Source organism: Helianthus annuus, chromosome 3 (genome assembly GCF_002127325.2).
Source record: "Helianthus annuus cultivar XRQ/B chromosome 3, HanXRQr2.0-SUNRISE, whole genome shotgun sequence".
NCBI lineage: Eukaryota > Viridiplantae > Streptophyta > Magnoliopsida > Asterales > Asteraceae > Helianthus > Helianthus annuus.
In genome coordinates, this window is record NC_035435.2 from 106,828,605 (window position 1) to 106,848,915 (window position 20,311).

Here is a 20,311-nt window from a genome sequence, read left to right on the forward strand (position 1 = left end):
CGCCAAATTGAATTCGCTCGAAAAGCGACATGTTTTCGAACCTGTAGTCCAAACCCCCATAGACGTCAAACAAGTAGGTTATAAATGGGCGTTTGCAATAAAGAGAAATGAAAAGAATGAGATTGCACGATATAAGGCTCGACTTGTAGCGCAAGGGTTTTACCAAATCCCAAGAGTTGATTATGAGGAAATGTATTCCCCTGTAGTGGATGCGATAACCCTTAGGTATCTAATCGGCCTCACAATCTCTAAAGGACTTCATATGAGACTAATGGATGTCGTCACCGCATACTTATACGGGACACTTGAAAACGACATCTATATGAAAATCCCTAAAGGATTAAAATTGCCTGAAACATTAAAATCAACACCTCGAGATATGTGTTCTATAAAGCTCTAGAGATCTTTATATGGTCTCAAACAACTGGTCGTATGTGGTACAATCGACTTAGTGATTATCTCAAAAAAGGAGGATACAAGTCTGATGTAATCAGTCCATGTGTCTTTATAAAAGAACACTCTAAAATTTCACTATAATAGCAGCCTATGTTGATGATATCAACATCATCGGATCTCATGAAGAGACAGAGAAAGTTGCTCAGTTGTTAAAGAAGGAATTTGAAATGAAAGATCTTGGTATCACAAAATTATGCATCGGACTACAATTCGAGTATCTGTGCAATGGCACATTTGTCCATCAATCAAACTGCATCCAGAAGATGTTAGTACGTTTCAACATGGATAAAGCACATCCGTTTAGCGTACCTATGGTTGTCCGACCGCTAGATCCACACAAGGATCCTTATCGCCCTCAATAAGAAGGCGAAGAAGTACTTGGTCCAGAAGTACCGTACTTAAGTGCGATCGGTGCCCTTATGTATCTCGCAAATAACACAAGACCTGACATTTCATTTGCAGTTCATGTAATAGCGAGATACATTTGAATCCAACTCGTAGACACTGGAATGGTGTAAAACATATATTCCGGTATATTTGCGGGACACGAGACTTTGGTCTTTTCTATCAGAAGGATCAAAAGTCCCAGCTTGTTGGGTATGCTGAGCTGGATATCTATCTGATCCTCACAAAGCAAAATCTCAGACAGGTTATGTATTCACATATGGTGGCACAACAATTTTTGGAAGTCGACTAAGTAAACACTTACAGCAACATCATCAAATCATGCCGAATTGATAGCATTGTATGATGCTGGTCGAGAATGCGTGTGGTTGAGATCAATGATCAATCATATACAGGAAGCAAGTGGATTAGAACAAATCAAGAAGGACCCGACGATTATTTATGAAGACAATGTTGCTTGCATAGCTCAGATCAGAGAATGCTACATCAAGGGTGACAGAACAAAGCATATCTCACCAATGTTTTTCTCAACGTATGACCTGCAAAAGGACGGGGAAATCGATGTTCGTCCGATCAAGTCAAGTGAAAATTTAGCAGACCTTTTCACAAAATATTTACCCATAAGCAGTTTCGAGCAGTTATCACATAAGATCGGGCTCCGTAGATTGAAAGACGTTAGTTAAATTGAGGAGGAGCATTATACACGTTGTACTCTTTTCTTTAACTAAGTTTTGTCTCATTGGGTTTTCTTAGTAAGGTTTTTAACGAGGCAGCATAACTGATCCAGCAGTATCTGTTTATTTCATAGGTCCTGAAGTAGCGATTTAACATCACCCTGAAGCATGTTGTTAATAGTGTATAATAAAAGTATGTATATCTGAGGGAGAGTGTTATAAATACAGATATACAAAATCCCCTTATAACTACTTTGGCAGTTAACATCTTATAACTACTTTGACAGTTAACACACATATGTATTATATACTCTTGTATGTTGTTATTTTGTGAATGGTTCTTCCAGAACATTCAAGACAATCATTTTGTTTCTTATTAAAGCTAAAGTTGTTGTTATTGTTATTGTTATTGTTATGGTGGTAGTGGTGGTGACCACCACCACCACCACCACTGCTACTGAATTTGCATTATTATTATTACTATTAAATGTATTTCCTGTATTAAAAAGATTTATACATTTTCTTTACCTTTTCCTTAACTAAGTAAATTATTAGGTGTCCAATAAATCAAACATGACTGTAATAAGCTTTTATAATAAAGTAGATTACAGTCTCGTGTATTACACGATTTAAATAACGAGAACTATTTGTTTGCATAACACAATAAGACAAGTACTGTCACAACCCCCGACCCCACCCTGGGAGCGGGAGCCGTGAACCAGTCAAGTGGTATCGATGTTTATTAAATATGCAGCGGAAAAAAATTTCATCTGGATCGTAGTTAGGAAATAATTTCAGAGTTTGTAAAACACCAAATTTTTAATATTAAACAAATGGGCTAAAACCCATATTCCATGCAAATGTTTTTATAGAGATAAACCCTAATAAATAAAATATAAATTTCTTCTTTTATTCAAGTATTTATAGCCACTTTATTTAAGCCTTCAGTGCTTCATAGCAGGCTTCTATTTCTTTCACAATAAGTTACCTGAAACGCGTTTGAAAACATTTTATCAACGAAAAATACTGGTGAATTCATTCTATTTTATAAAAAGACACATTGTTATGTTTTACAGTATGAAGATGGAGATTACAATGTTTATATCTACCAAAATCTCAATCAGTATTTGTCATGTTGGTGGTTACAATGACTGTGGTCATATTACTATTGGCTAACTTTCGTCCAATAGCAACGCTTGAATAGTAGTGTATACAAAACCCCACATACCGGCAGTAATTGTAGAATACAAGGACTCAATCACTGTAAGTATAACTGAAAAACATTTAAGGTTTTGTAAAACAATTTGATAAAAGGAGAGAATGAATCACTTTGTAGACTTTAGGGTTTAACTAAAAGCCTTCTGGTATAACCTTGAGTATAACTCCTAAGCTCTTACTAAAATATACAATGCACTCGTGTTAGTGTAATAACCCAATTTAACTTTATCAATACATCACGAGATCAAGACCCTAACGTAGTTACCAAAGTGTAGCCTTATATAACACCTTGACATCCGTTGCTGGGTTCAGGATCGATCAGACAGGGTATCGAATCAATGATCAGGGGTTAAAACACTTATAACGGGGCAGAGCTTTGTAGGATTTATGGGTGTAATACTTGTAGATGCACTATGTTTGTAGCTTCCGTCTGTACTGAGTCTATATTTTGTTCTACTTGTTGTCATGGTATAGTTTTGTTTGTATTTTATATTACATCTGGGAGAAAACGGAACTTAATGTGTTTTGTAAAGCCCATCCGATCGGATGACCGTCCGATCGGATGATAGTTTCTCCCAGTCAGTGCTCGCCTATAAATAGGAGACTTGGGTCTCAATTGTAAGAAGTTCTGTTGGTTGTCTCTGAGGCGGAGCTCTTGTCAATTCTCACCGGATCTTTATACAATTACACATCTTTAATGAGAATGGAAGCTTTAAACGTTGAACTCGTTGTTGATTCTAATTCTGCAATGTATATGGATTCCGCACTACTACAGTGATCACAGATCCGACCTGAGTTGTTCAATCTAGAACCGAACTACCGGTCCTCACAATACTAAAGAAAAATGGATATGTATATGAGCAGAGAGAGGGCGTGGGAGAAAGAAAAGGATCTGAGCAATTTTGAATTTTCACAACTTGCTTCTATTTATACCAATTTTTTTAACTTGGAGATCACGTTTTGATCATCCACGTACACCTAACATTTATTACATTGTAAGTTAAATTTTATTATTATTTTATTATTATAATTAATTCAGCTGCTTTACTCATTTATCGCTTATAAATTCTAAAATATGACGTTTTATAAAATGATGAATATGTCATTAGAATGAGCATATTTTTATCTACATTTTGAGCTAAGTTTCGTTAAAACGGAGTAAGGTCAATTATAATGTATTTTTATTATTTAATTATTAAACGGTCCCTATGTCCATCTAAATATCTCATATTTCTAACAGTCAAGTTACTCGTAATCTACCCGTTTAATAATATTAGTTTTATATACTTTATCTTAATATATAAAAAAATGGAAATGTTACATCCTCCCCACCTTGTTTTAAATCTCGTCCTCAAGATTCACTAAAATATGGAGGAATACTTTTAGTTTGTCACTGATCCTAGTTTCTAAGTATATTCTGGTCCTTGCTTTGAATTCCACTTTACTTTGACCAGAACTATTCTCTATGCTTTGAGATTCTTATCTTTGACTTGTATGGTCTTTCAATGGACTTAAATTCTTCATTTACCTCTATATCTTGAAGAGGTACAACTAAAGATTCATCAGCTAGGTATTTCCTTAAATTATATACATGAAATATATCATGTATTCCTGTCATTTCTTCTAGTAACTTTAGCTGATAAGCTACTAATCCAATTTATTTAATGATTCCGATTGGTTAAACGAATCTTAGACTTAACTTTTCTTTCTTGCCGCATCGGACTATTCCTTTTTCATTCCTATCTATCAGTAATTCTTATTCAAACCTTGATACCTCTTATCACTCCCACGATGCATCATATAATTAGTTTTATGAGCTTCTTCGAGAATCCTTTCTCGTAGGTTTCCTTGAATAGGTACTCAAATTCTTTTCTTACGGAATCTCCAAATTCCATCAGTTCCTTTTTCTAATTCCTTTATTATTCCTTTTTAATCCTTTAGCATCATCATTGATTGTTGTTTCTTAGGTACTCTTTAATTGTTCCATTAAATCTACCATCAAATTTAATTTAAGAGCACGTACTTGTTTTCGGCTTCTTATGAAACTTACGACTTAAAGCATCAAATACTACATTAGTCTTACCTTCGTGATATATCACAATTGTAGTCACTTAAAATTTTCATTCATCGTCTTTGCCTTTTGCCCAAAATATATCTTAAGCTCTTATGATCTGTAATTATAATGAACTTACTACTATACAAATAATGTCTCCAGATTTACTTATTGACTTGGGTAACGGGATGGCTATCCGGGATAAGTCTAAAATGTTGATAGTATCCTGAGCATAGATTGACAAATAACGAGCTCCTCGAATAAGTCGTCAATTCTTGGTAATGGGTATCAATTCTTAATTGTGACCTTATTCAGTTTTCGATAATCGATGCACATACGTATCTGTTCGTCCTTTTTCTTAACAAATGATACAGGTGTTTTAACAATCGGTATTGTTCTTAGTATCAGGTGAATTCTGAGTTCCTACTCGCGATCGGGTGTTAGTCCAAGTAGATCCTCTGAGAAAAATGTCGGAGTATTCCGATATTACCGGAAATTTCTTTTAAGTTCCTTGCCTCTAGTGTTCATGATCACCGAGACCATATACACTATGCCTACTTCTGTACATAACTTGCAGCTTTCGTCAAAGAGATGAACTTCGTTGGCTTGTTTGTCTTGTCTCCTTGTGATCACTTCTCTTGTTGGCTTGCAAATCTCAACCTAATTCAGCAATCACCTCAGAAATCACTGTTGTATTTTGTTCCTTTTTATGAAGGAGACATAATTTCCTTTCTGTCAGTTCTTTTCATTCTTTTCATTTCATGGCACAGGTCTTGATCGTGCGTTTCGAAGGTCGAGTCTCACTATTTTAATGCCTAATTTTTGAAGCATACATTACTTCATCCTTCTTGGCGTATATACCAATGGTTAGGACACTTTAGTCCTTTCAGTCCATGTATTGTTGTAGCAATTTCTTTATTACTGGTAACTTTAGTAGGATTATAGGCGAAGAGAGTTTTTTTTTTTTTTTTTAGAAAAATGCTCAGATAGTCCCTGTGGTTTGCCCATTTTTCACCTTTAGTCCCTAACTTTCTAAAATTACACCTATAGTCCCCAAGTTTTTGAATTTCATTCCCGAATAGTCCCTGGCGTGAGTGGGAGTTAGTTTTTGGTGTTAGGTGCGTGTGAAATGACAAAAATACCCTTACTGTCAAATTAATAACTAAAAATCAAAAGAAATATAATTAATATTTTACAATTTATTTAGGACCCACCACTAACCTTACCCACTTCATCTTCCCCACTCCACACCACCACCACCTCCACCATCTCCACATTCAACCACCACCACCATCTACCCTCCCCCCACCCACCCACCACTGCCACAACCACCATCCCCGCCACAACCACCATCGCCGCCATCATTACCGCTGAAGATCGTCTGTATGAGTCAATTGTATTTGCATAGTGTGGCGGACCGAAACCTGGATGGGGTCCAGGCTGGATGCATGGCGGGTTGAATCTTATCGGTTCCGATCTCAAGTTGTTCGAGGAATTTACCGGACTTGACAGATCCATGTTAGCCATGTCACTAAAAGCATGTGAAGTCATATAAATGTTCTCACAGTTAGGTTGAGTAGCATCAGGTTCAGGACCTCATCCAACATGGGTAGATCATTGAAACAGTCGAAGTTTTCTTCCATTAACTCATTGGAGACTACTCTTTCAGCGTCTTGGTGTGGCATGGTTTGCTACCAGCCCATACAGACGATCTTCAGCAGTGATGATGGTGGCGATGGTGGTTGTTGCGGAGATGGTTGTGGCAGTGGGGGGGGGGGTAGATGGTGGTGGTGGTTGAAGGTGGAGATGGTGGTGGTGGTGTGGATTGGGAAAGATGAAGTGGGTAGAGTAGGTGGTAGGTCCCACATAAATTGTAAAATATTAATTATATTTCTTTTAACTTTTTAGTTATTAATTTGACAGTAAGGATATTTTTGTCATTTCACACGCATCTAACACCAAAAACTAACCCCCATCTACGCCAGTGACTATCCGGGAACGAAATTTAAAAACTTAGGGACTATAGATGTAATTTTAGAAAGTTATGGACTAAAGGTGAAAAATGGACAAACCACACGGACTATCCGAGCATTTTTCTTTTTTTATCAAGTTAAAAAGTTCTTGATATTCATCTTTATTATCTAAATAACTTATATAATATGTGTAGATTAAAATATCTCATATTATTTACGATACCAAGAAACATTTTATTTTGAATACAACTTCGTTTTCAATAAAACGTATACCATAATGTCGAGGGAATAAATTTAAAAAAAATGTGTACTTTAAAAAGTTAACAGGCGCAAGTTGTTAGAGTAAAAGCAAATTAAATAAAAAATGAGTTGAAGATGTATATTATTTATAGTGTAAATAGTGAAACTAAAAATAAAAATGAAAAAAAAAACTGTCTACAGTTCGTACCGACCTTTAAATATAAGTTATATAGTTAAAAAGTTGAGTTAATTACTGTTTTCGTCCATGTGGTTTGTCAAAAATCACTATTTTAGTCCATTAGTTTAAAAATTGCGATTTCAGTCCCTGTGATTTCACTTTCGTAACCATTTCAGTCCACCTCGTAACCATTTCAATCCCTGTACTTAACAGAATAAATGGATTGAAATGGTTACGAAAGTGAAACCACAGAGACTGAAATGGGTACGAAAGTGAAACCACAGGGACTGAAATCGCAATTTTTAAACTAATGGATTGAAATAGTAATTTTTAACAAACCACATGGACGAAAATAGTAATTAACTCTAAAAAGTTCTTAATATTCATCTTTTTAATTAAATAATTGATCTATCTAGAAAATAAGAACAACTAGGTTTTCTACCCGTCGCGCGTTGCGGCGAAGCCTTGTACACGATGTGAGAAATTATAGGCTACAATCAACCTGACTCGTTTTCAAACTAAATTTACGCTGAAACGTAGAGTAATTCGAATTCATACCGTTGACTGAAAATTCATTATAAACCCGACTTATTTGAAAAAAAAAATACGACAAGCTGTAAACCAGCTCAAAACGGACATAATTGTGGCGACTTCGTACACAGCGTGTTAAACATGTATGTAACAAAGGTATGATAGTGGTTTTGTCATGTCCTAAAATCATGGTTTGTGTTTTGATCCAGAACTTTTGTAAAAACTTGTCTAAAAGAACCGTAACAAGCCTGCTATAGCCGTCCTCTTTGATTATCCCGAATTCTAACTTGTAATCTGGAATTAGTTTTTAACTTCTTGTGACTTGACGAATCCTATTTCCTTCTTTTCTTTTACCTTTTGTTTTTAACCTTGGTTATAAATAATTTAAACGAATGACAAACTAATTTATTAAAATATTTGACTATATCACATATAAATCTGTTTTTGCATTCTATAGGAAAATTAAACAAACAAATAATTCAAGTTAATTACTTCTCATTCTCACCTAAGACCATGTGTAGTGGAAGGGGAAGATAATGCCCTCACCCTAGGGCATTTTACGCCATGTGGCGGTCCAATTAGCAAAAGAGCATTATTGGGCGTTTTCTAAAATGGGTGTAGTGAGGTCGTATGTAATGGGGCGCGACCATGGCCATAGCGCCGGTATGGAGCCCCCCACACCGCCCCCCCCCCCCCAGCGCCATGATCAAAAAAAAAAAGAAAAGGCGTGAAAAAAATCGCGGCGCGAGAAGGTGGGGATTTGTTCTCCATTTTCCACTTTGGTCCCTGCATTTTACAATTTGGTCCCTGCATTAAAACACTTTGGTCCCTGCATTTTACACTTTGGTCCCTGCATTTTACACTTTGGTTATGATGAGGTAGGGCTTTATGACTACGGCCTCAAGCCCCATAAAGCCCCGGGGTGACGTGGCATGCCACATGGCGCATAACGCCCCTTTGGGGGCTTTATGACTACACATGCCCTGAGGATGATGCATTATTGAGCATTATTGGGGCATTAAATAAAATAAAGAAAAAATCTTATTGGATAAGGAGAAGGGGAGATGAAAGATGATTGGACAAGGAGAAGGGTGTTGGGCGTGCTTTAAACCACGCCAAGGGGGGTTTTTTTGAAATTAAAAAAAAAACGCCCTATGTAATGGGTGTTGGGCGTTTTTGGGCGTTTTTTGTGAATTTTTTTTTTTAAAAAACGACCCACTACACGTGGTCTAATAATTTCCATTTATATCTATCATATCTTTTCAGTCAACATAATCCTATCCTAGCATATAAATTAAATTCTAAGTGCGTTGGACTAGGGTTGATGTTTTTAATGAATAAACATAAAGGTTATATATGTTCAAGTGCATTAGTTAAACACATCAACCCGATACGATTGACAGCAATAAAAAGTCCAGATAAAAGTTTACCTGCAATGAGCATGAGGGTGTTTACGTCGAGCCTACAATTACGTAATGACGCAAAAGATTTCAAAACGATGGGAACAATGCCAATGGCAACAGCTCCGAGTGCCAACCATTTGAAAGGTGGAAAAACATAACTCAAAAACGATAACAAAAGCAATGCACCACAAGCCACTGCAAATGGGCTTGGCCATTTGTTTCTGTAGTTTGTATCTCCTTTTACTCTCACATTTGCTTCTAATCGTGCTTGGTTTAGCGCCTTAACTGAAACAAACTCAAAAATTATAGTTAGTTTCACGAAACAGATAAAATATCAAGTCATACGTAAATCATAATACTATTTGATTTATAAATTTATAAGAGAGCAATCTATAACAAATTGTTCTAGTTTTATATAATCCTGTGTTCCTTCTTTACACGTTTAAATTGTTGCAAGAATCGTAGTAAATCACTCCTCTTCTTCATGATAGATGTGTTTACACGCAAGTGCAAATTTAACATACTTCAAACATTATTAAAACTTTGTAATAAATAAATGTTTAGGACATACGATATGGAGGTTTTTTTTAAATAATCTTTTAGGACATATATCTTATACACAATAATTACAAGAAATAAATGTTTAAAGGTTAAATCTTTTTCTGTTTAAAAATCACATGAATATTTATTGTACGAAGGCATTGTTTGCTTGTCTATTGTGTAAACTTTATACAAAATATGTTAAAACATATAGCACTTTTCTTGATGCTATTGCAGTTATACTTTTTTATAAAGATATTATATTTTATTGTACAACGTTAACTTTATATTTGTTATTTTTGTTTTGCGTGTATCATAAAAATATATAATATATAATTATTACATATAAAGGGTCGTACTTTTTTCCATTCAAAGGTCACTATAATTCAATGTTTTAAAAACCGGTTTTTAGATCAAACCGGATTAGGCTAAAAAATGGTTCAACCGGTTGAACCAGGTTGTACCGAGCGGTTCAACCGGGTTGACTAGCTAACTCTATAATTTCATAAATTACAACATCAACTCAAAAGTTAATCCAAAAATGAATGATTACGTATTAAAAGATGATCCAAAAGTAAATCCATAATAAAAAATAATCTAAAAGATAATCGAAAATCATTCAATTTTCCAACAAGCTCTTTTAAATGAAAGTGTACAATATGTTTAAGCCATTTGAGTGTTGAATACATCAACTATTTTCGTTTCATACAATATTAAATAAGAACTTTTACTTATGAATAATCATAATATATAAAAATTACATTAGATAAGTAACATATATATTGAAAATAAGTATCAACTCAAACTAAAATAACCCTGTGCCAGTACCGGCATTACGTTTCAAACCGGTATACCGGATTTTACCGCCGGTACAAACCTTATGCCGTTTCACTTATTTACCGGGGTGTTTCGTACCGGATTTACATCTGGAAACGGTAATACCGGTATAACCGGCCGGTATTTACCGGTTTTTAAAACATTGCTATAATTAATCAATAGGCGTTACGTTACTTCCATCCACTTTATTACACTTTGCCGGTAAAACTAAAGGTACATTATTTATTCTAAGTATTTTATTTAAAAATAGAAAAGGCATAAATATAACAATATAAATTGTAGTATTATGGGGCGTGAGGTGCACTTAATTTTTATACTATTAAACACATACATACCTCAAAAGGAATATTCTCAAATATATTTAAATACTCGAATAAAGTATTGCTTGGTGACTGTATTTTCAATGTTCCTTGTAAGTTGTAACCAAAAAAAAAAAAACCAATGTAATTTGTGTGATTATAAGAAACTTATTGATATCTATAATCATGATGAATTATTATATATTGTAACAGTAATTACGAGTTAAATAAATGTATATAAAGAAAAGGAAAGCAATATAACTGGATTTTTATATTCACGTTTTTTTTTTGTTGTTAATGTAAACTAATTATTACAAAAAAAAAAAAAAATAATTAATCATTACATAATAAAGCAAGTTGTCTCATAATCATTACATAACTGTAGATCTATTGATCTAAACATAAACCACCCTTTATTCTATTAAATTATCCTACTGTACGGATATGAAAATGATTCAAAACCAAAGAAAAATACGAGAAATCAGAGTGGTAGACTCATGAATCATTTTTTATGTGTGCAAATAAGAGGTTTAACCAAATTTTCAAGATTACGATTGAGATTTTACCCTATAAAATACACTACATTTTTTTTTCAAATGGTGCGTCCACCTACCCAACCTTCTAGCTAGGTCCGCCCTGACTTGAAGAGTACACTCATCTTGTTAAGTAATGGAAGACTAGCAAAGTGAAAAGGTTGATAACAAACAAAGTTACTTTACCAATTTGAAGAGAAGAAACCAGGAGCGGATCATGAATGACGATGACAGTCCGCGATGGAACGATGACAGAAACATCGTAAACACCTTCAATCGGTCGTAAGATTTTGTCAATCAGCGGCACCTCGGATGAGCAACAAAGTCCTAAAACATCAAAGTAGGTTTTTTCCAATTTCTTGGATGAGTTCTCCTTCATGATATTATTAACTTTTATTTATCAAGATGAAGATAGAAGAGATTTAATTATGCAAGGTAGCTAGGAAGAATGGGAAGGGTATTTGTAGTGTTGATGGAAGGAGAAAAGTGAATCGAAAAATAATGTTCATGGAATCTACGTGTGAAACCCATTTTCCATGTGTGGGGTCGAATCTTTTTCAATATAAAAATGCTTAAAAGATTTCGAAACATACTGTTTTGTCTATAGGTTGCTTTGTCAGTTGAATTTTACGTGAGTAGTTAGTTATATGTTACTTGTGATTTGTGAATATATGATACAAGAAAGCTTCATTTAGAGAATATATATAAACGAAAGCTTCACTTTAGAAAAGTGGTTTAATACGAAAAGATGAAGAAGAATCGTAAATCGCTAAACTTTTTGTTAATGGTTCATACAACATTATGGTTTTTACTTTTTAGATACAACTAGGGTTAAGACCTGTCCGCGTTGCGGCGCGTGTACATCGTAAACATTGAATGGATTAGTCCAAACGTTATATGATGCATAAACCATATGAAAAGACACATTTCGACGTATCCAGTTGAAATCAGTGTAACCTGTATAAGAATTGTGATCGGATCAAACATAAAGTAAATGTAATTCATATCGAACAATCATAACGTATTATATGTGACCCAACTTATACAAAGAAAACGTAACGGGTATGAAGGAAAGTATGCACATGTAATCGAAAGGGATTAATTAGAGCTTTCAAAAAAAGGCGAGAAAAAGAAACCATAATTTGACTCCACTCGGTTCGAAACAAACTTTACGAAGCGTAGATAAAATAAACATGAAAACATATTATATTTGACCTGAATCATTTCTCAAAAAAGTTTACGTCGAAACATAGAACCTGAATTTATACGAAAACGTACATAGAAATATGCACGTGAAAATGGTTTGTTTAAACGAAAACGTATTATATTTGACCTGACTCGTCTATAAAAAAAGTTTACGTCGGAATGTAGAAGAAATCATATTTACGCATACCCCTACATAAAATATGCACGTAAAAATAGTTTTTAAGTAAAGGAAGTATAGAGGTAAACCGAAACAAAAAAAAATATTAAAAAAATTAATAGGTTAAAAACGTTCGTAAAACCGTGCCAAGTAGCACCAATGCCACAACCACATCGACTCTCAACATCGTAAAAAAAATAGATAAAATGGTAAAAATTACACTGAACGAAAAGCAGACTAAAATCATTGAACCACTCACACCCGTTACAGTGTCTTAATACGAAGAAATTAACCAGAAAATTAAAACGTAGAAAATAATAACTTAGTCAATCTATGACCCGCCCGTTGCGGCGAACTTTTCAAAAGGGGAAAAATGGACGCGTTGCGATGGGTCTGTCAAATATGAAAAAATAGAGCAAAAACGTTGAATCTCACATGCACGCTACGACATGTTAGCAAAATTTAGAACGAAACGTAAAACAAAAAAAAATTGCGAAGGATAAAAAGTATGGGGTACGAAAGTTATAGATAATAAAGTGTTGTGTTAAATTATAAAAGATGAAAAACTTTGGGTTAAAAGTAAAAAATGTAAAGGGGTTAAAATGTAAAATATGAAATGTTTGGGTTAGAAGTGAAAAATTAATATTTTTTTTTGAAACACTCCCTAAGCACAAGTTACAAGTCATGATAGCACATATAAGTTGCTTATTAATATATGGAATAATTCCTACGAAATATACAAAAGTATAAAAGTCAAAGTACAGAATTAAAAAGTAAGAAAAACATTGTGGCCAAAATATAAAAGAAATTTTTTTTTTTTTTTTTTTTGCACCTAGCAAGTGTTTTTATATATATAATAATGTGAGTATATATTAAAAATTACATATAAATTGAATTCCAATTTTGAATCGAACTGAAAATCATAAATTCGTATTCCACTCAAATTCAATTACTAGACTCAACTATGAGTGAACTCGAATTCGAACCTTGATAATCGAATTCGAATTGAGTCAAATTTCAAACTTTCCGAATCGCAATCAAATTCTAAACACTCCTGAATAAGGGTAGTCAAGGTTGGATGGAGGATGAGGAGGTGACTTATGTACGACTCTTTTTACATATTTTAGAAGACCATAGGTCGGAAGTCAACAAACAAAAAACATGTTTTGACGTCCGATTTTCAAACATTATGAGGCGTGTAAGTTTAGCCTTTCAAAAATAATTTGCCAAACACAGAAAACCAAAAATCAACCTACTGGGAAATCAGTCAAGAGACGCCGAAAGAAAAAAAAAAAAACTGGAACAAACCAAACATGATGAAAAAAAATCGACTGGATCAAAAAAAAAATAACCACTAAATGATTCTATTTACAGCCCAATCGTCGCATACTCATCTCAGATCCATCTATCAAGAAAATGTGATGGTAAAACAGGAACCATTGTAAAGCAATTATAATTAAACCATGCTACATACCAAAGGGCCTTTGGCTTAGTGGTACCAAAGTGTTTGAAAAAGCTGTTAAGAGTGTGTGTTAGCCATTAAAAAAAGATCATGCTACAAGTGCATCATTTCAGCAACCTTACCAAAATAACCACCTATCATTGTTCTTGTTGACACGCAAGCCCTTCAACTTTTAACAATAGTAATATTCTACAACCATCGAACATGGAAATAAAAGAAAATAACATACATTGCCGGTTCAGTCTCACGTTGAAGTTATCCGTCTTTCCTGTAAAATGGTAAGAGTTTGATTATGCAACACATTCAAAGATGTAAAAGCTGGATAACAAAAAGGTTGAGATGCGGTATGTCTTCAACCAATTTACAGGTTATGTATTTATCCATAACAGGTTAAAATTTTAAAAATTAACAAATAAAGAACATAGGTCCAAAAGTTAGATAACTTTTGAAATAATGTAAACTTCATCATATACGACACAAAATATTGTTAAATCTTCAGAACTAATTTTTTTCAAGGTCAACCCAACCTACCCACTATGACTCGTTACCCTGCACGCCCAGCCAACCGGTCCATTTTGCAACCATTAATAAAATATAATTACTAAAGTTTGTTTATGCAAACAGACCGAACATACAGAGAAAAGTTTTACTTTCTCTTTCTTCTGTCGATTGCATTTCTTGGATCATTTTTTACTAGAGGCGGCCCGGAAGGTACACCATACTGCATGGGCGAGGGTACTGGCGGTGCAGACACAGGAGCAGATGAAGTGGCCATGGTGGTAGCGGAAGGTGGTAGCGGCGGTGGAAGAGCGTTAGATGGCGGTGCCGCTGTAGGCTCAGGAAGAGGCCTAGGTAATATATGCTTCAGCCGATTATTCCTGTAGTTCTTCCAGAAATAAAACTGCTGCCTGTGTGTCAACTCCTAAAAAATTCAGCAAATAAATTTAGTGTTATGATTATTCAAAATAAATTAGTTCTTATTGTCATGCAACAGAAAGTTATCAAGATCAATGAGTGAGACTTATATATTCAGATATCCGCATTTCATTAAGAATTTGTGGAAGTTTGAAACTTCTTTTATACGAAATGTAAGAATTAACTTAAAAACATCCATCAATGAAACTAAAGTGCCTTGAAGCTTAAAGAAATATTCATGAAATAAGAACAAATAAACAACAAAAAATAGAAGATAAAAGGGATGTAATTTCTAAAAGATGCAACCTTATTAGCAGGATGTGCCATAGCATTGCGGAAACTTGCATTTTGAAGAAGCTCCAGAAAGTAGAGACAATGTGGATACCTGTGATCCTCCGAAAATAAGCAGATATTAATAAACCATAGAAAAAAATGAAGAACAGAATGACTCTAAATATAAAAATGTAACAAAATAAGATTGTTAGACTAAAAGGCAAAAGCACAACTCACATAATATACTTTATGTACTCTGGTCGCTGCCAGTACTGAAGGTACTTCAAGTAGCCTATGAAAGCTTCATCTTCGAAATAACGGTTCTGAGCTAAGTCTACATCAGAGCTTTTAAGCGTTAACTATGCCCATCAACAAATTTAAAACTTCATTAACGGTACAGATATTTACCATCATTTTAAAGTACGGTTCTTCATAATAAAGGATGTTACATTGTAACTTAAACTTACAATGAATATAAGTAGGATTGGCAAGGCACTGGACAAATTCAAGTTCAAGCAAAAATCTTTGCCGCCCATCGTCTGGATCCTTGTATACCTTTTTGGGCCTGAAACATGATTGAGGTCAGACACATGGTACTAACTTATGATAATTTATATCCACATTATATTATATATACATGAGAAATAGAAGCTTACGAGCTGTTTTTATTTGAAGAATCATCAATTTCTTGACCTGAGGCCATGCAGTCACGTTCCTATGATTTCAATATAGTGCCTTTTAGAACATCAGCAAGGTAAAAAAATAGTAATTGACAGTAATGAAAAGGAGAACCATTGCTGGCTAACTGCATCAAGACAATGAGCTTTGCTCCAATATTTGGATGGATAATATTCAAAGATACTTATCTTGTTAATTTTAAATCGCCTCAGGGTCTGGAGGCGGCACTTCTTACACATGTGGGTCAAAATTTATAATAAAAAATAGGGTCTAACAACAAATGATGAAGAGATTATGAATGCTTTACTTAAGAGAGATGCAACTTTTACTTCTATATAAATCTTTTTTAATTGTACATAGAGCAACACCTCCAATACGTGAAGCTCGCCCTCCGCTTTTGGACATAAACAGCTCATGCCTCGCACTTATTAAAGTATTAAACCAAAGCTTATCATATAAATCTAGTGTGGAGCAAGGTTTAAAAGAACGGAAACGAGTTTCGAGGCGTTTTCCCTTCGCCTCACGAGGCGTAAGGCCGAGGCGGTATTAATAAATAAATATAAAAATTATATATATTATAAAAATAATAATACTAACAAATTTCATCATCAGATTCATCAAAAACACACTTAAAAAAGACATGAAATGCTTGAAATTGACACAAAAAGTCAAAAACATCAAAAACAGCTATCAAAATCCCCTGAGGCGCAGCTTTCTTAGCGCCTCAGCCCCTCTGAGGCGCATATACATTAAAAACACCATGAGGCGCACCTCAGTCTCGTTTTTTGGCCGTTTCGCCTCGAGGCGCGCCTTGAGGTGCACACCTCAATGTTTTTTAAAACCATGGTGTGGAGAGCAAATTTTCCTCAATAAACTTCACATCCACAACAACTTTAAAGACGACAGAAACATAGTCTTAAGTGACTGAACTAACATCCCCAAAACACATAATACAACCTATGTAGTTAATATCCCGATATATCGCCGATATATCAGTAATATATCATTTATTGGCCCCCTGCCGAGATATCAGTGCAAAATATCGGTCAGAATGTCGGTACCGATAATATCGGCGATGTTGACCGATATATCACTGATTTTCCCGTTATCAATACCTTTCTTCTTAGTTCTACTATTCATCTTTCTTCTTATTGTTGCTATTAGTGTTTTAAGTCTTAATTGTTAGTTGTTAGTGTTAAATGTTAATGTTTTAAGTCTTATTCAGTTCATACTTGCTACAACAAATGTTAGTGTTTTGGAAGTTGCAATTTGCAAAAGGTTAATTTGTTAATGGTAGGAGAGTAAACTGAATTGTTAGTGTTAAGTTGCTATATATATATAAATTTAGCATGATATTAAAATTACCATTATCCCACCACGATAAGTAGAGGTGGCAAAATGGATGGGTTGGATTGGATTGGTTGTTGGGTCAGGATGGGTTTGGGTTAGAATGGGTTTGGGTCAAGATGGGTAAAAGAAAGAAGAAGGTCAGGATGGGTTTGGGTCAGGATGAGTTCGGCTCAGGATGGGTTGAGAATAAATCAATAATAATAAAAACTGAAAACAATTATAAAAAATTAAAAAAATTAAAAAAACGAAAAAATTTAAAAAAAAGGAAAAAAATTAAAAAAACGATCTGCACTTTTCCTGCATAACATACCTGATGTTATGATGTACCTTCGATCTCTGTTTGATGAGTCTACTACTATATTTATTGATAACCAGTGTGCTATGTAGTTTATAAAAGGTATATCACTACAGCAACAATCTAAACTTTCTCTTCTATTACACTTGAATACTTTCTTGATGCTCCTCAGTCTGTTTGGGCGCTGACCCGTTTGACGTGTTTCGTTGTTCCCGTAGACTATTTTCGGATCAATTGTGTATAGTGCATATATAGGAATTAAAGAAAGACTTAATTATGCTATTTTTGTACAATGTGTGACACAATCCAGGATATCTGTTTTATAAGATAAGAAAAGACTGTGTATCTATTTCAACCCGAATGCGACATGCTTCCATCCGTAATAATCGACCTAAATCGTATGGAAAAAGACAAAAATAAATGATGAAAGTGGCAAAATAATAATCTGGATCCATTCACAGAGTCATTTTCATTTTTGGGGTCTAATTTTATATAAAAAGGAATAAGTATGCAGTATGCACAAAATGTAATTCCTATTGCTTCTTCTGAAGTTACCAGCAAACAGATGATAATAATTATACAACTAACAATTGATGATTTCTCATTCAAGAGTTTGTTTAGCAGTGTGAATCCATCAGACGAAGCAACATCTAATTCGTAGTTTCAAACCAACACAACCCAAATACAATCTGTAAGCTAAAACCCCACAATAAAACAAAGCAAGACAAACTAACAAATCCACACGACAGTCGACAACATAGCGAAAAAGAAACCAAATTTAGGATCCTAATGTGATGTGATCCCATCATACTAAGCAACATAGGGTCAAACCAACACTCGAACAGTAACTCCATTTTCAACCATCAACAAAACTTAAAGCAAATTTGAGGGCAAAACAAGACCAGAACATGTAGAAACTTGCTTAAAGCAACAACCACATTAACCTCAATCAATCATACCAGTTTCCCAAAACAAGAATCTAAGTTCCAACAACTCGGCAATGTGAATCCATCAAACAAGACAACATACAACTCAAACGACATCTAAATCGTCATGAATATTCACGGATTCCTAACTAGGGTTTCGATGTGTATTTGAAATTGAACAATTAAGAAGAAGTTTAGAATGCATACAGAAAATAAATCAACCAAAAGTGAAATTCATACCTTTCAATCGATCAACAAGTGTAGAATAGATTGTTAATAGGTTGATTCGACATCTAAAACATAAAATTGGACGACTGGTCAACTAGATTCAATGGGCTGGCTCATCTAAGTTGGGCTAACATAATTGTATAAAAGTGGGCTTCAACCTAGTGGGTGTTTGGGTTTCCTTGTTATAAAAGTCTTTTTAGATCTAAAAGGACTTTTGAGAATGACTTTTCCATCCAAACAGTATCTAAAAGTCAAGGAGAAAAGGAATCCCAAACACTATGGAAATAAGTTTTTTTGAAGCTTTTTTTGTCTTAAAAAGGAGAAAAGAAGTTATAATTTGTGACTTTTTGATTTTGAAAAGTCCTTCTGAGAAGGAGAAGGAGAAAAGGTCACCCAAACACCCCCCAAGTCTAAACGGGCAATTCGGTTTCAAATTTTCCTGTACCAATAACAATTCGGTTTTGAAAAACCGAATTTGTTACCCGGTTCGAACTTTCTAAGTTCAGTTTGGTTTGCTTTGGTTTTAGCTTAACTGGTTCATATCAAATAATCAACACCCCTAGATGCCAAGAATTTGGCTTAAGCCAAATATATAAGACCATAGACTCGAAGTGTGGTTTTCACACTTCCCTTCGCACTCGGTATACATTAGTGTCGCATCAGTTTTCATTTACCACCACTTAATCATGGAAACTATCATCATCTCCCACCACTCTTCGCTCAACCTTTTTTTTGTATTTTATAAATACAAGTAATATTTAATGTTTGTATAACAACGGCTAAAAATACGAAAAAGATTGGTTGCGCTTGTTTGTGTTGTTCGAATCCATCTTTTTGCAAAAGTGTGAAGATAATAAAGATCTAGTAGAGACTCTTAGGGGTTGTTTGATAGTCTTTTAATGACCATTCAGATACTACCTCTTAATGGTTTAAAACCTCTGAATGAATAAGAAGTAACCTCAAGTCTGAATAATGGTTAAGAGGTAATCTCTGAATGGTAAATCATCACATGTCACATTCTTCTACCTTCTCATTAGTAAAATTCTTAATGGTTCCATTAAAAGGTAGCCTCTTAATGACCATTTAGAGGCTACCAAACAGCCCCTTAGTAACTTTGAAAGATTAATATCGCATACGTATACGTGAACAAAGAAATGGGTTAGAATTATTTTTTAACCAGTTTTTACCATTTTGTAACAAATGTTATTTTTTTATCACTGCATACAAAGAGGGGGAGAGAACACATAGTGGAGTCACCATAGTTGCTCACTTGCGTGAACCACATACCATCCACGCGGTGTCATGCGTGGCAATCAAGCCTTGTTAGACCATGCTTGTTCGCGTGAATGCTCATCGGAAAGCCTAACAGGTCTTGTCAACTAACCCTGCCTAAGCCCATACTAAAATTCCAAAACCACCCCTAGGAATAAAAAGAATAACAATGTTAAAGGGCGTTGCTAAATGCACCCCCATTTCTTTCA

The 20,311-nt window shown here is 34.5% G+C and overlaps 2 protein-coding genes across 7 annotated transcripts; both read right to left on the reverse strand.

Annotated features, from left to right (window-relative positions):
* Window positions 1-2,277: 2,277 nt before the first annotated feature.
* On the reverse strand, window positions 2,278-11,812 carry LOC110929174 (cadmium/zinc-transporting ATPase HMA2). Its single transcript, XM_022172300.2, has 3 exons — window positions 11,527-11,812; window positions 9,159-9,416; window positions 2,278-2,523 (listed from the first exon to the last, which is right to left on the reverse strand). The coding sequence occupies exons 1-3, from the start codon at window positions 11,717-11,719 to the stop codon at window positions 2,510-2,512; spliced, it is 465 nt and encodes a 154-aa protein (XP_022027992.1). The 5' UTR covers window positions 11,720-11,812; the 3' UTR covers window positions 2,278-2,509.
* A 2,330-nt stretch (window positions 11,813-14,142) lies between these two features.
* LOC110929172 (mediator of RNA polymerase II transcription subunit 31) lies at window positions 14,143-18,971 on the reverse strand. 6 transcript variants are annotated; one of them, XM_022172297.2, is made up of 8 exons: window positions 18,843-18,965; window positions 17,692-18,067; window positions 16,010-16,068; window positions 15,821-15,918; window positions 15,591-15,687; window positions 15,387-15,465; window positions 14,816-15,087; window positions 14,143-14,433 (listed from the first exon to the last, which is right to left on the reverse strand). In XM_022172297.2, exons 3-8 carry the CDS (start codon window positions 16,054-16,056, stop codon window positions 14,421-14,423), a joined length of 606 nt encoding a protein of 201 aa, XP_022027989.1. In that variant the 5' UTR covers window positions 16,057-16,068; window positions 17,692-18,067; window positions 18,843-18,965; the 3' UTR covers window positions 14,143-14,420. The 6 variants fall into 6 exon arrangements, with proteins under 6 accessions (XP_022027989.1, XP_022027990.1, XP_022027987.2 ...); XM_022172298.2 differs by lacking the exon at window positions 17,692-18,067 and having other exon boundaries at window positions 18,843-18,971; XM_022172295.2 differs by lacking the exons at window positions 17,692-18,067; window positions 18,843-18,965 and adding an exon at window positions 18,636-18,827 and having other exon boundaries at window positions 14,792-15,087.
* Between the last annotated feature and the right edge of the window lie 1,340 nt (window positions 18,972-20,311).

What these genes read in the sequence shown, in the direction of transcription:
- LOC110929174 (XM_022172300.2), bottom strand. Translation starts at nt 11,719, where the DNA reads ATGAAGGAGAACTCATCCAAGAAATTGGAAAAAACCTACTTTGATGTT. An exon ending in GGTTTCTTCTCTTCAAATTG is followed by an intron (nt 9,417 to 11,526) that starts GTAAAGTAACTT and finishes AGTTTGTTTCAG; the next exon opens with TTAAGGCGCTAAACCAAGCA.
- LOC110929172 (XM_035987920.1), bottom strand. Translation starts at nt 18,719, where the DNA reads ATGTCGTTTGAGTTGTATGTTGTCTTGTTTGATGGATTCACATTGCCG. An exon ending in ATTCTTGTTTTGGGAAACTG is followed by an intron (nt 16,069 to 18,635) that starts GTATGATTGATT and finishes TTGAAATCATAG; the next exon opens with GAACGTGACTGCATGGCCTC. An exon ending in CAATCCTACTTATATTCATT is followed by an intron (nt 15,688 to 15,820) that starts GTAAGTTTAAGT and finishes GCTCTGATGTAG; the next exon opens with ACTTAGCTCAGAACCGTTAT.